At 41.6% G+C, this 15,773-nt stretch overlaps 1 protein-coding gene across 1 annotated transcript in view; it reads left to right on the top strand.

The window, feature by feature from the left end:
• The first annotated feature begins 500 nt into the window (after nucleotides 1-500).
• ANOS1 (anosmin 1) overlaps nucleotides 501-15,773 on the top strand; it is a 134,059-nt gene continuing 118,786 nt past the window's right edge. Inside the window, exon 1 of the mRNA XM_063392812.1 lies at nucleotides 501-864. Coding sequence (XP_063248882.1) covers nucleotides 676-864 — 189 coding nt within the window. The 5' untranslated portion in view covers nucleotides 501-675. The remainder of the gene's footprint in view (nucleotides 865-15,773) is intronic.

Raw genomic sequence — 15,773 nt, 5'->3', positions numbered from 1 at the left:
CTTGGGACAAGCGCTCACTGCAGTGCCACTCTGTAAGAAACATCGAGTTTTAAAAAGTGATTTCCCTTGCGTTCTTGCTTCCCCGCCCTGTTTTAAAATCGATCTTTAACAGAAGAAATAAAAAAGACTTAACCAGGGTGTTAAGACTGGTCGCCAGCGGCCCTGGCGCCCAGCCATCCCCACGGAGCCGTCCTGTGTGTAGGGACAGGGACAGGGACAGGGACAGGGACAGGGACAGGGACAGGGACACGGACACGGACACGGACACGGACACGGACACGGACACGGACACGGAGTGCGGCTCGGCGGCGGCCCGGTGCCCCGCAGGTGGCGGCGTGCGGGGCAGGCTCGGTCCCTCCGCCGGCCCGCCCCGGCCTGCCCGCGGGCACGGGGCCCGCCCGCCGCCGCCGGCGCTCGGCGCAGCCAATGGCGCGGCCGCTGCCAGCATGGGCCCGCCCGCTGCCGGCGGGGGAGGGCTGTGGGCCGGGGCGGGCGGGAGGGAGGACGGGGGTGAGGGGAGTTGAATGATTGAACTTTCTTGTGTAGTTTCTGCGGCGCGGAGGTGTCCGTCCCCGGCGCAGCCCGGCACCAGCCCGCCGAGCGGGAGCGAGCGTAGCCCGGCGCCTGCAGCCCCCCGCGCCGCCCGGCCGTCCCTCTGCCCTCTCCCGCAGAGCGATGGTGCGGAGGGCGCCCGGCGTGTCCCTCGCCCTGCTCCTCTGGGTGACGGCCGCCTGCGGCAGCCCCGACGGGCCGGGGGCCGCCGCCGCCCGAAGGCAGGAGGAGGCTTTCGCCGCCGCAAGATGCACCTCCAGGTGCCTGAGCCTCCAGATCACCCGCATCTCCGCCTTCTTCAAGCATTTCCAGGTAGGGGCATGGCACGGTGCAGGGAGCCCCTCTACTGCCGTCCCGAGAGCCGGTGTTCCCCGGGGCGCGGGCTGGGGACAGAAAGGGCGGCCGGGGCGTCTCTTGGCTAACTTGGGTGGCCGCACTCCCAGGGGTGGCCGGCACCCCGGGGCGCCGGACAGGTGGGCACGGCCCCGCGGCAGCGCCCAGCCCCGTCCGTGCCTGTGGGTGCCGGCCGGGCTCCCCGCCTGGCGGGGCGCGGGGCTCCTGGCACGCTCGGCCCTGGCTCCTCGCAGGTGCCCGGCGCTCCCGGCCGCTGCCCCCGGTGGTGTCCGAGGCGACGGGACGGGCGCCACACGGTGCTCCCCGGCCGGGGTGCGCTCGTCCTGCCGGGTGGTGCGGCAGCGATCCCGCGGGGCTCCGCCATCCGCCCGCAGGTGGTTCCCTTCCCCAGCCCGGTGGGAAAGTTGGAGCCTGTTTTTTAAGAGAGATAATCATGAACGTGTAATACTTGGTTTTGACCTCCTGGAAGGTGAGAGGGGGATAACGCTTTTGTTTTTCCTTTTCCATTCTGGGACAGAGAGACACATCTTTGGCTAACGGGAGTGGACAAATCGGGATAAAGTGGGGAGAAATGGAACTGAAGTGGCGGGAGAGGTGGGAAGCTTAAAATGAAAGCTAGAAGCCGTGCGGAGCTAGTGCAAGAGCAGCGGGTGTCTGCCCGTCCTTTCCCCTCTTCTAGTTACACGCGCACCTTTCCCTTTTCCTTTCCCCACCTGTTCTTCACTGCGCAAATATTAAACCTAGTCGCATTAATCGAAATGCTGGAAACCCTTCCGAGCTGCAAGCCCTTTTCCCCCTGCAGAGCCCCAGCACCCTTGGGAGAGGGCTGGCCAGCTCGGTGCGAAGGGAGCCCTTCGGGGTGACACATCTCCGCGGAGCGCTCGGTGAGAAACCGGGAACGCCCGGGAAAACGCTTTGGGTGGAGTTGCGTCCGGGGCAAAGGTGTTGGCACCAAAGGCAGGTCTCACAGGTATTTAAGGATAAAGCACTTAAAGAAAAAAAAAGGAATGTTAAAGGAGAGCTGACTGTGTCCGTTGTAAGGGCAGCGGGAAGTTGGTTGGGTGCCTGCAGCCGGGTTTGGGTTGAATTGAGCGGGTTTGGGTTGAATAGACCGGGCTTGCGACCCGAGCCGGGTGCAGGAGCGCCTGCCCTGCCCTGGCCGCTGCTCCGCGGGGCTCGGCCAGGGGTGGCAGAGCGCTCGCTGTCAGCGTGGTCCGCGCATCCCGGGATGGCCTGAAAGGAGGATGGATAGCCATTAATATAGTTCATTATTCCGGAGAGCGGTTAGTATTTTTATTGCCTTGTCAAGCGGTTGTAACTTACTTGTTTTACAGTTTCAGTGGCTAAAGAGGCAGTTTAGATCAGACCAATTCATAGTGAAAGGCTTTTTTTTTTTTTTTCTTTTTTTGTGTGTTTTCTTGGCAAGATTTCTTTTTCAACGTAAAACTGCTGACAGAATGCACACTGCCAAATAATCGTGATTACGTTTTAATTAGCGAGAGTGAAATAAATAGGGAATTACTCAGTTAGGACTTGATAACGGGCTGGTTTTTTGTAATCATTTGAAAATCTCAGCGTTTTAACCCCAACCTGCTAAAGCACGTGGTAATTTATCTTAATTACTAGGGATTAAACTCCTGTTAGAGATGAAACGACTGTAATGTTTGGAAGATAAAGTGCTCTCGTTTATAAAAGTTAAGCTCTCCATTGTCTTATAATGAGGAAAAGGAGGAGAGTTTAAAAGTACATCCAACATCCAGTGTTCTCACAGGAGGCTGATAAGACACAGTGGACTGTAGGATGTGCAGGTTTGGGCCAGATTATTCTGTGCGGGCTAAAGAACTAAATGTTCCTTCCATTCCTTTCTCCCTCCTTCTAGCCATTCCCCTCCCCTTTTCATCTCAACTGGCAGCAACTTCTGTAGTTCTTTTCATTTCAGATACTCACTTATCTTGTAATCTGATTCAGCCTCTGAAGCAAACTAAACAGTAGCTCTTCCCAGTCAGAGCAGGAAAGAACTCTAGTGTCTCCCAGTTAGGCAAGAATTGAAAGAAGACTGACCCACTCATTTCTCAGCTGTGCTTTAGATACAGCCTCAGTGGTGGGGGTTAGGGAGACAGCAGCTGGATGCTTTGCAAGAGATGATGTCCCCAAAACTTCACAGAGACAGACTGATTTTCACATAATTTATGGCTAAAATCACATCAGTAACAACTTTTTAATGAGAAGGAGTTAATATGAATAGGAAATCTGTGTTAATTCTATACCTTCTGGCTCTTGTTTGAATGGCGACTAGTATTTTTCCAACTTCCAGATGATCACAAGGGATTTTAATTCATTCTCCCCCCTATGGAGAATTTTCATCCATTTTCTTTACTGTCCTTTTTTTTTAATTTTTCAGGAGAGGTATTCTTTCTAAAAAACCCTATTTGTTAATTTACACTTGGGAAGTATTTCTAAGCTTATTTTAAATATACATCGTCAGTAGGAAATTACTGTAACTGAAGCATAGCTCAAGTAATAAATATTTGTTTCCATGTAGACCTATGATATGGGCCAGAAGACAAATCAGTCACCTAAATCAAAAACCTTTTATCTTCAGAATGTTTGTTGAAGGACGCCTGCTTATTCCTATGAAATTCCCATGGCCAGGGGAGTTTTCAAGTTGTGATAATGTTGGTAAGTTCCATGAGAGGTTATACCAAAGGATACATGAGATTGTTATGAACCACATGGGTCTCAAACACAATGAAATGTGTGTTTTATATCTGTGGCCTATCTCCAGGCCATGAACTTTCACACTGAGCATGCTAGCACAAAGTCATTTCATCCCAAGCAATCAAACAGAAAAATGTCGCAGAAGGGATCATAGTGGATTCTTCTTTTATATAAAAACTTAATTACATGCTCATCCACAGTAGAGAATTATGTTTAATGTCTAAATGAAGGGACTCCAACATACCTGTTGTATTTAGAATCTGTTCAATGGTGGGCTTTAGCTTGCTCTGAAGATTTGCAGATGAGAGAAAGCATTTTTATCCCAACTGTGTAACTTAGGCCTCCGGACAGCACCAAATGAAGCGTCCATTGATTAGAATGAGTAAGGGCAAAGAGAACTCACCTCTCTAGCCCTATGTTCAGAGGACTTTTTTTAAGCCATTTTGGGTGTTGACACTAGAGTTTTACTGTGACTGTTGCAAAACGTGTATGAGGGAGTGATTGGAGCATTCACTGGAACCTCTCCATGCTCTTGGGTCACTTCCTTGATAAAGCAGAGTTCCTAGTGCTGTGCTTCTTTTTCTGACAAAATTCTCTCTAAGGCACCTGAACAGGGGACTATGGCAAGAATGTTCTTCCAGTAAGCAAGAGCATGACCATCAGATGGCCTGCTTAGGAAGAGGAGGTGTAGATTTGAACATTGAAGTCCTGTATCATAGTGTTGTGTGCGTTTGGCTAAAAGAGCGTGCCTAGGTGCTGGTATGGTGACCTTACAAAATGGGAAGGGCAATTCCTCCTCTAGTTTGGAGTGAGAGGAAGGACTAACATGTCTGGCTCCTTAAGAAACGTCAAGACTGTGAATCCAGTGTGGAGAAAGGCATACTGTTTTAGGGACAGAAGTTGTACAGTGATGTCATTGCCTATATTCTTTCCCTCAACATTTTCTTATTAAGGCAGTTTCTTGCTCAGTGTTTCAATTGATCTCCAGGAGAAAGGTACAAACTTCAATTTGATGTATTCACAGGTTTTTTTGTGAATCTAGTTTTACAGTAATTTAGTACAGTAGGTAAAGCCCGTGAAGATGAGGTCGGTTACTGCACAAGTTTTTGTTTTCCTGAAAAGGGTATGGATATAAACAGGAACTTCATACAGCAGCTGGACAAGAGGTCTGAATGCTCAGATTTTGCTAGGGCTTTTCTGCAAAACCTGCCTGTTTTATTGGAGTGAAACTGAACTCCTTGCATTTCCATCTGTGGGTGTCACCTTTCCCATTTGTGATATTAGTTGTGGATGAATTCGTTTTGTTTTGAGGTAACAGGCATGGCAGTGACCTTTAGTGTTTTGTTTCCAAGTTGAGTGAAAAAACAATTTGGATTTTAATCTCTATTGCCAGCCATCTGAGCCATGTTTTAAAACTGGCATGATTAGAATTTTCTTTGTGAATAAGAGATTGAACATCACTGTAACTACTTAGGCTAAAAATGTTATGGAGAGCAAACTGCTCACTTTGACCTGTGAACTTGTTGATCTTTGTCTTAGCTGGTATCTGTTATAGATGTCTCAAGCTCAAGTGTCTTCCTGTGTAATCTGTGCAACTTGATAATTTACTTAAGACAGGGCAGTGGTCAGTCTTGTTTACTGGATCAAAAGCTGAGAGGGTGATAGAACATACCCTAAGAATTTGGGGTAGTTGCCAGTAGAATTGCATGTGTTTGTGGTGTGGAGTCACTGGAGAGCTTACAGGCTCACAGGCTAACAGTAGCTGAGGCTGAACAGCACCTCCTGGCAACTCGTTCTAGTATTTAACTACCCTCACAGGAATAAAAAATGGTGTTTTCTCATGTTCAGGTGATGTTTCCCATGTTTCAAATTTGGCCATTGCCTCTTATCCTGTTACTGGGTTTCACTGAGAGGAGTCTGGCTTCACTGTCTTTGCTCTCTCCCATTAGGTACTTACAAACATTGATGAGAAGCCATTGAGGCTTTTCTGTTCCAGACTAAATGATTCCAGTTCTCCTAGCCTCTTCTCATGTGGGAGAAATTACCATCCCTTTCCATGTAGTGGGGAGCCCAGTACTGGACTTAGCACTGCAGGTGTGCAGGAGAGACTAGAACAGAGAACAGGATTGGCTACATTTTAAAGATGTAATGCCTGCTAAAAACGGTTACTCACTTCTAAATTAATTTTCATGATTCAAAGTTTCTTACATGAGTTCATATATTACCATTTATGATTGTCAGTGCATTAAAACCAAAATGCTAATGCTTAAATTTTTTTTTCCCATCCTTTTAGATATTGGTACATCTCACTATAGTTTTAAAATTTTTTGAGCGGATAATCTTCAGTAGTAAACTGAATCTTAGCAAATACGTTTCTTTATTCATCAGGGGTAGAGTCCAGCTACATGGAGATGTGTACATGTTGTGTGATCCAGAGTTGTGATTGCTGCTTGAACAGCCTCATGTTTAAAATGGGCACTGGTTAGAAACATACAGTGAACACTGTGGATGACCTTGGTCACACTGGGGGTCTGTGTTCATGTTGACTTATTTGTGAAGTGGATGAATTGTAACTGAAAATTGTGATACAACATAGACACCCCTCAAGTGGTAAGCCAGTTTTGTGATATATGGAAGGAAATTAGAGAGAAATCTCCTCTTGTAAATGTGATTTAGTTTAAATCTAATAGTAATATACTATGATTTAGTACTTGGGAATTAGTACTAAGCTAGATGAGCCAAGGCTCATTCAAAATTGTTTTTGAAAGTATGGAAAAATATTGTTTTAAGCTAATAGAGCCATATGTTGCATAGTGTTTAGCAGCTGTAAAAGGGAAGAGTAAAGCCTTAAAAGTTTGTTGTACTGAATGACTGATAACTATATGGTGGTAGGAGGTTGTTTTTACTGTTGTAGAAGGACTGTTGCCTTTCAGGACAACTGAAGTTTTTGAAGAAAACCAGGCAATTCTTTTAAGTAAGTAATAAAAGGTTCCTAGATTTTATATCTGCAAGCAAATAATGTGCAAGTGATTACCTCTAGATAAGCAATACCAGATTTCACCTACAAGTCAGGAAGCTATAGTTGTCTAAATGCCAAAACATCTGCCTTCAAATTGCCTGTGACTCTAAAGTGACTGCACCTGCAGGGATCTGCAATAGGTCCCAGCTGGGAAAGGGGTGGCCAGGCCAAGAGTCTAGGGTGCATGTGTCTTCTCTGTGCTCGTCTGTAGAGAAGCTGGAAGTTGTGAAGAAACCATTTGTTGTAACTGTCTTGAATAATTCTGAAACTGTAAATTGTTTTTCATTAAATCTTTTGGAAGGATATGTGATACTTTTGTAATGAGATATGGTAGATATGTAGTGTGTCATTCCCAGAATGTTTCAGTTCCAGTGGACAGGCTGCCCAGGCACTGAGTTTGCTTAGTTCTCTTGGGACATGTTCACAACCTTTTCTAAATGTGAAGATGTGTGCCATCTGCTTTTGTTGCCGTTTCAGTACTCATCTCCTTTCCAAAAATAGGCCTTGTGTTAAATAATTCTGACTTTCATATGTCTTGTAAGGCACACTGCTATTAATTTATTTCCACAGACAAATTGTAGCATTTGTCATTACTTTGTTTTTCACCAAACTTGTTAAAAGTCCCAATCATTCTCCTGTTTTTAATGTTCATATGGCATATGATCTGGATAATAATTCCGGCATTTGGTGTGCTCTTATTATCAAGATCTGTAGTCGTGAACAAAGGGTGCACAGATCTAACAATCTTATGTAAAACCTGTGAAAATGAAAGGTTTGTTTTGAATAATAATAGTTGCATCTAGAGAAAACAGCTGAATTGTTCACCATGTTGTGTAATTGAGCCATAGCGGGTCTTTGCTGTTGTAACCTGGTCTAGTATGAACCTCCCTGATTTCAGTGCGAGTTGCATTAACTTTCTCATAGCCAGACCCAAATCTCTTTGGCCTCACTGAGCACTCGCACAGTTGATATGAGTGCAGGGGTTTACACCACCTGGTCATTGGTTTCTAGTGGTTTTGATGACTCAGACTTGCTCATTGCTTTCCTAAATTAAAATACTTGTCTGTGTCTCAAGTGCAAATCTAAATGCAAATCAGCTGAACTGTATGAAAATGTAAGCAAATGGTGAACAATTGTACTGAACAACAGGAGCTGCCAAGATATTTTTCTCACATTTATTTGTGTGTTCTTACATATTAAGAAAAAGATTTCTTTATGCTTGTGTTCATAAAATTACAATTGCTGTTAATTTGGTAAATGTGCTGGATATCAGGTGCAATAAACCCAACAGGAATTACTAATTGGTTTTAAAGTAGATGTTTTATGTATAGAAAATACTGACAAAGAATAGTTTAAATGTCATACTCATGTTGGTGAGAGGGAGGAGATGCTTTTTTGAAAAGCATTAGAAAACTTCTGAAAGAAAAACGCTCTCTGTTCTAAAATGTAAATCTTTTTCCATCGAAAGATATAGCCACTTAATACAGAGCAAAAGGTTTTTCAGATGGGTAGTGTTCATATTAAAACTATTATTAAAGCATTATTTGTTGTCTGAATATGGGTTGTCCCTGTGATTAACTAGTGCTCTGAACTTAATTTGAATGTATTTGATTTAAGTGTTGTATAATTAAAAAAACTCCAAAACATTACATTTCTGAGACAGCTTGAAAAGCAGACTGATTTTACAAATGCTCATCAGTTTTTCATTTTGTAAAGGGCGACGACTTAAGATTGAGTGCTGAATTTGTGTTTACTGATAGGGATATTGTTATTCACAAGCTGATCTACATCTCCACTGGCCATTCTGTGTGAATTTTTGCTCTCTCTGACTAGCTGAATTTGAGTACATAGCCAACTTCTGTAAACAGAAAAAGGAAAGTGCTGTAGTTTAGCAACCATATTTTTAAAGATTGAAAATAGGAATAATGATCGAGTATCAGGTGCATCTTACAGAAGACAGACGCATCTGTACTGATATTTAGGAGCTGGTGCCTAGCAAAGGTAAGCCTTGCACTCAAAAAGGACTTGCCTAGGAGTTTACACCAAGAATCTTAATTTTTTGATCTTTCCCACAGCTGAGCCTTATGAGGCTTTATGCTTCAAAAACCTTTGAAGTCCATGAAAAGCCTTCTGTTGATTTCAGCTGGATCAGGTCCATGTATGAGCACTAGGTCCATGTAGTCAACAAAATAGAGTGCTGTGAGCTCGGTGTCCCAGCTCCAGTTGATCCTTTTTTCAGTCGTTCAATGACCAAGAGGTCACGGGACACAGAGATGGAGAACTGGGGGTGTTGAAAGGTAAGTGGACCCTTTAAACTTGAAAGTAGAGGAAATGAAACTGTTCCTTTCATCTCTGATTAAAAAGAATCACAGTCTTTCTATCCACTGAAAAGAATATCAGATACTTCCAGATTTGGGGAACACCCCCAGTCTAAAGTTTTAATCGAATTTCTGTTGTCTTCTGCGAATATCATTTTCACCAGTGTGTCTTTCTAGACTGTCAAAGAGATGACATCAAAATTATGTACATACGTATGTGATTACATTCCTTTAAAAAAGAGGAGACTTGTCTCAAGTTTGCAAAGGACATGACTCCCCTCTCTCAGCTGAGATTGCTGAGGAGTGCACGTCTTCAGAACTTGTAGGAGAAGCAAGTAAAGAAACGGAGTCTCAGAATGGAGAAAGGTGGAGATGGGTGAACTCTAGCTGGCATACAATCATAGAAAGAGAAACTATGTGAGAGTAGAAGGCATTGTAGAATTTCATGTGACACAATTAATTGAAATTAAGGAATTATGGAAACAGAGAACAGATGTAATGGGTCTGTAGGAGGAGTGGTTTGTAACTGTTTTTTGTGATTTTTTTTTTCTGCTCTTTCTCAGTTGGTTGAAGATTTACTTGGTTTAAATATTTTAATTTTTCTTGTTTGTAATAGAGTAAAAATGTTTTGAAAACCGTTTTGTCTTCATTGAAGGGGTCAGTTACAGGAGAAGCCTCTATGAAAATTCCTAACAAAGTTCTAGCTGACGCTGTCTTTCATGTCAGAACTTAGACAAACTGCTGCCACTGTAATTCCTCAAGTGGTCACAGCTGAAACTGCAAACCTGGCCAAGGTAGTGAAGACTGGATTTTTTTGCCTGTGAGGGCTGCGATCTAGCTGTCATGGATCCTGTAATAAGGTAATATGAGGGAAATAGGATTGCTTTAGAGCAAATGTCTTCTGTCCAGACATTCAGAAATTGAGGCTGATGGTGAAGATTGGATGAGAATAATGTACTCATTTTGTCTAGTGCAAACATAGTTCAACCTTCCTTGCCATTCTTATGAGAATTTAGAAGCATAGTTCTGTTTTGCTTTTTTTAATGGATTACTCTTTAGGGAAGTTATCTTCACAGTAATTTATATTTTTTTAAAAAAGAAAAGCAGTCTCAGTTCATGTACATGAATGTGATTTCTCAGCTAGTGATTTAGGCCATGAGCATAGGGCAATACATCATTTGTATTTAACTGATCATGCTTTTTAACTGCTAATGACTGGAACATTCCAGTCAGGCCTTAGGGCACTTTTGGACCTAGACACTACAAATTCATTTTTTGACTCAGTGCTACAAGAGGTTTGGGTTTCCTTTGAATTTAGCACATGGCTGAACAGATATGTGAAGCAGCAAATAGAGAGGAAGGGGTGATAACAATGTATTATGATGATGATGATGTCCTAATACAGTGACTGTTCATCATTCTTTTCCCCAGAATCTCTATCTCTATATATAAACTATTTCAGCAGTGGGGCTTTCTTTTTTTGTTTTAGTCTGGGTGATGGTTGTAGCTTCTTTGACAACAATAAAATCATGTTAATGTGTAACCACAACAAGACAATAATGAATCACACTCTTATCTGCCCCCATTTTAATTAGTTACAAAGAGCGTATAATATGTTGACATTTAATTTGTACCTAACAATTTTGGGAAGGGAACTGGAACTAAAAGAGCTTGAGGCTTTTTTCTGTTTTGAAATTTCCTTCTATGCAACTGCGAACTGAGATCAAGAATTAGTCAAACACTGGTCAGTCTGGATATGCAGTAGGTGGAAGAAACATTTGGGATTAGAAAAACTGACACAAAGAGGTAAGAATAATCCAATTAATGAAGAGTGTGTCACTTCATATAGTCCTTAGCAGCAGCTACGGGACATGTTTGTCAGGACAGATAAGGAAAGAAGATGTAGATTTTTACAGCTAGGAGCTTATTGCTGGATTTTTTCTTTGAGTTAAAAAGTTGAATACACAGTGTGAAAGACAGTAGGCTTTTGGTGAGTTTCTGTCCAGAAACTGACCAAGTGGAGTAGAAATGCACACATGCAGCATATTAGTTAATCTCGTAAAAGATTGGTTTATTCATAGATTCACACCCAGGTGTTTGAACACTGGACATCATTGAAGCCCAAATTTTCAGTGGCAATTAATGTGGAACAGCAACCAATTATTTCAAGTCTTCTTCCTGTCTTCAAAACTGTCTTTATGCAGAAAAAAAGAGCAGCAGTGTGAACTAGGCTTGAAAGTTAAACTTAACCTCAGCTGTTTTCCAAATTGTAGAAAAGTGAACATTGCCAGTTTCCTAGCGGATGTGCTGGCTGCCTTTGTTTTGGAATAGAAACCATGACTCTTGTTAGTTTTAAAGCCTGAAGAGCTTTACAGGTTAATGTAGGGTAGGCTCATGTTGTTTTCTTTAACTGGAGAGCTTTCAGATTTCTGACTGATACTCACTGATTCTTCCATTTATATAATTAGTAGCTTAAGACAGGATTTTTCTGGAGCTTTTGTTTCTGGCCTGAGTCTGATAACCCTACACTTGCTAGTAATCTGTCTCAACTGTTTCAATGGAAATAAGCTTAGGTCAGTGAAAATAAACACTAGAAATACGTGTTTAGAGTTTATAGTTAAAAACAAGAAAGTTCTTAGTATGCTGTTTAAAGATGATTAGCTTGAATTTGTTAAATACTGACTTTTTGTATCATGACGTCTTTTGTTTCAGTTCAGAGTGGTAGTAAATAACACAGTGCCATTAGGACAAAGTAAAACTGAATTGTTAGTTATATGCTAGATGTAAAGCACCTTTAAATATTTTTAGAAGACATTCTTTCAGATGACAAGAGAAGGTAGAAGCAATTTAATGGCACCAGAGTTAAGTACCACTAAAGACAGAAGACAAATTTTTTTTTAAAAGATGAGAAACTGCCCAGTTTCTGATTGTTGCTCCATATATCCAGGTGCCCTCAGGGATTCCAGAGTATCCCTGTAAGTTTCATCAACAGGCTTGGCTTGTTCTCTTAATAATAGGAGGAGATGTCAATTTTTTTATGCCTCTAAGATGCTTAGTCATACCCAGTAGATCCATCTGGTATAGATCGAGCCTCAGTTAACTTGTTCTCATCCATGAACTTCCCACTGAGAAAGTAAATCGAGCAGAGCTCCTCAGTCCAATGAAAAAGAAACTTGAATATTATTGATCTACTTGTAGTACCAGAACCCCCTTTACTGTCTTTCTTTCTGAATTGCTTTACACAGGTGAGAAGGCTAGTAAAATGGAAGGAAACTTTATAAATGGGACAGAATTCCTGGAGCATACCACCAGTACCAGAGACTTTACAAAAAGGGAACACCTGAAATATTTTTCAGTTCTGCAAAAAAAGGCGATTTAAGAAAGAGAAACAGAACCTTAATATAAAATGCCTGCTGAAAGTACAAGTTACTGACAACTGGTATTAACTGCAGTTGTCCACATCTTATGAGTTTAAGAGTATATATTACAATGGTTTTCTTTTGTGGCTGTTGATTTAGATTAAAGATATAAAAGTAGATGCTAGGCTTCACAACTGGTGTGATCCTTGCAGTGGATTTCTGTGAAATTCCATATCCAATTGTTTACATTAACTGGAGGCTTTAAAATGCTGTGTCTTGGGTAGGGACTTAGGCTGTGCTTTGACATTTCTCATGTTACAAGCCTTTCAATAACTTCAATGCAAATTAACCTGATTTAATTTTTACCTCTTTCACCTGGTGCCAGAAAGGTCTGAAACATGATGGACCTGTCAGCAGATGATTGTTCTGCATAACAACCATGTCTCTGGTAACCATATGTGTTAATGACAAATGCTTCAGTTCTGCCTTGAAGAGAGATTTATTTTCCTTTTATGGTATGTCTTCATTAGTTAAAGACTGTATTCTAAAAACCTGGCATATGAAGTGCTTTTATGTTTGTGGAAAATTTTATGGCAATGTGATGAAGCAACATAAATCTTCCATTGAACATTGCCACTGAAAAAAGATCAAGTTATTACCCCTGTACCATGAATTGTATGAGTAGTTTTAGTGTATTGTTATCAATAGAAGTTAATGTTGATTTTTTTTTCTCTCTCTCGTTGTCCTTTCACAGTCTTAGGTTGCTTGCAAGGTGGTCTAGAACACTGGACTGCAGCAATTGTCCTATGGAATATACACTTCTTGTATACAGTTCTTAAACTGCAAAACTCCTCTAAGGAAACTGGAAGAATCTATTGTAACTTGCATTAAAAGGCTGTTTCTTTCAGGAATATGCTGTCAGTGTTGCAGGGCCAAAGTGTCCGACCTAGGATCAGGTTAGGAGATGTGTTAAATTTCAAGCAGAAAGGGAAGGACTCACCTACCTTCAGTGTGCCTGGTTTTCCTTCATTGATGCCTGATTTTCCTCCATTGTCAACACAATGTCATCACAACTTCTGCATTGTGGGAGCTATTACCATTCCTTAAAACAGGACAGGGATAAGAATGTGGTCTGCACACAAATGCCAACAGGGTTTACAGGCCTGGGAGCTGGGGAAAGACAGCAGCACTGACTGGTCTGGAGAGGGGTATCATGACTTCCTCTGCTTGTGTGGCACTGTTAGAAGGACATGCAGTGAGTGATGTGATGTGTGGTATCTGAGCAGATGCTACTGGCATCTACTAGTCTTTATGACAGGCTTAATTTGGCAGCCCTGTGTGTTGGCCTGCAGAAGTGAGAGCTGGGTTGGGAAGGAACAGGCCAAGGACCAAAAAAATCGGAGCAGTGAAAAGAAGGGTTAACCTGTCTGATACGATTTCTGTTGAGTTGTGCTTTGGAGATGAAACAATAAATTGTGGGCTTATAAACTGCACCCATTACATCTTTTCTGTCTCTCTGCAACATGTACAGTGAAGGCAGATGTATGGAAAGATTAATAATTAAAATATATCAGGGAAATAAGACTTCTTTCAGAGATGCTGGTTTAACTGTTGCAGTGAAAGACTTTTTTTGTGTGTGTAGTTTCTAACAATATGGTGTTGATTTTGGTTCAGATTGCAGATAGGCTATTCTGTTTAAGTCCAAGGGGCATTTCTATTTGAAAAAAATCTCTAATTCCAGAATGGCCACAACCCTTTTGCAAATGTTTCTAGGAAATCCTAGGTTTGGTGTGATGCACTTTACTCACTGAGACAGGTCTTCTGTGGGAAATGGAAAAAAATTCCCCAAAGACTGTTTACACAACTGTTCAACCTCCAAGGCCTTTGTTAATTTTTACACTTTTTACTTTTGGGAGCTTTGCTATGCACTTTAATAATTCCTCCAAAACATTTTTTTTGTATTAAAAATGTTATAAATATTAATAGGTGTCTGGAGCTACCAATGAATAATTATGGTCAAATTTTAGACTGCATATTTCATGTTTAGGATTGTTATTTGTGCTAAGTTTTACTGCTGAGATTATACTTTACTACATGCTTTAAAATACTAAAAGATAGTGAAACAGATTTCATGTTGGCAATTATGTTTATTGAACTTATTGCCTTCCAAGAGGAAAAAATTTATAGTGATACATCAAGACAATAGGAATAAGGAGATACTTGTCACAAATATTTTATGTTGAGAAAGGTGCTGCATGGAATTCATATTTTCATTTGTTTTCCTTTAAAAGGAAAATGAAAATATATTTATCCTTCAGCTTGTGGGGATATTGCTACTACTGTGGCTTGAAATATTTAGTATCTTGTAAACTAGTAACACATGTCAGAGAGAAATGAAATGCATTCCTGAAATTTATCATGTGAATTTCATGCAATTATATTGGAAATAAATAGTATGTTAAGCCCAAGAATGTGGGCACATAATTTGATGGTACCTGAGTCATAATAACATGGCTATTGAAGAGTTGCTAAGTTTGAAGCTGCTATAACTATGGTGTGTATCTGTCCTCTTGCCAAAGTTACAAGTGTAGTACATAGTGATGTCCCTCTCACACATGCCAGAACAGAACAGGAGAAAATGCAGTGAAAAATCACATAGCCAGTATGTAGTACAATGCATTTAGCAGCTTTTGTAAAAAGAAATTGCGCCACGAAAATGCAACGTGCATGGACTACACATTTATGTAGTTTATGGTTAGACTATTTATAACTGACATTTTACATGGTATAAAGATGCATGGTTGTTACTCTTTGTGTGTGTGTGGTTTCTTACGGATATGAGACAAGAGAACATTAAACATTTTGCAAGAACGGAGCTCTGCCCTGACTGGTCCTGAAACAATGTGGCTTTTGAGGAAAATGTAGTTGAGTAGGAAGCACTGAATTACTACTTCTGTGTATTTGGGAGAGGTTAGAAATGTCTGAGGTACATCTACGCATTAGTGTTTTAATGAGGATCAGAGTTTGCTTTGGGAGTCTCTTAGGTATCATGATCACCTTTTCTTTCACATCATGGACAAGCCTGAGAGTTCATGCAAGGAACTTATGGGTTAACATAACTGGGAGAGATAATCCAGGGGGATCTGATGTGCTTTACCAACTAACGGGCCTTGTGTCCATGGGACCAGACCAGAATTAGTTGAAGGAAAGGGGACAATTGAAATATGTGTAGTACATCAAGCCCATCAAGACAAGGTGTTTGGCTCAATAGATGTGTTTCTGTGGTTCACGTGGCTTCCTAGGGAGTTTGTAGCTGATCCTGGAATGCTCTGTTGGTATGCAGTGGAGGCAAGTGTAGCCTGTGATAAACATGCTACATCATATGCTGTTGGGAGTCACCCAACTAACCAGTAATCTTATAATTATACAGAAAAGTAATATGGACTATAATTT

This window comes from Prinia subflava, chromosome 3 (assembly GCF_021018805.1).
Source record: "Prinia subflava isolate CZ2003 ecotype Zambia chromosome 3, Cam_Psub_1.2, whole genome shotgun sequence".
NCBI lineage: Eukaryota > Metazoa > Chordata > Aves > Passeriformes > Cisticolidae > Prinia > Prinia subflava.
This window is presented reverse-complemented; position numbering and strand designations above follow the sequence as displayed.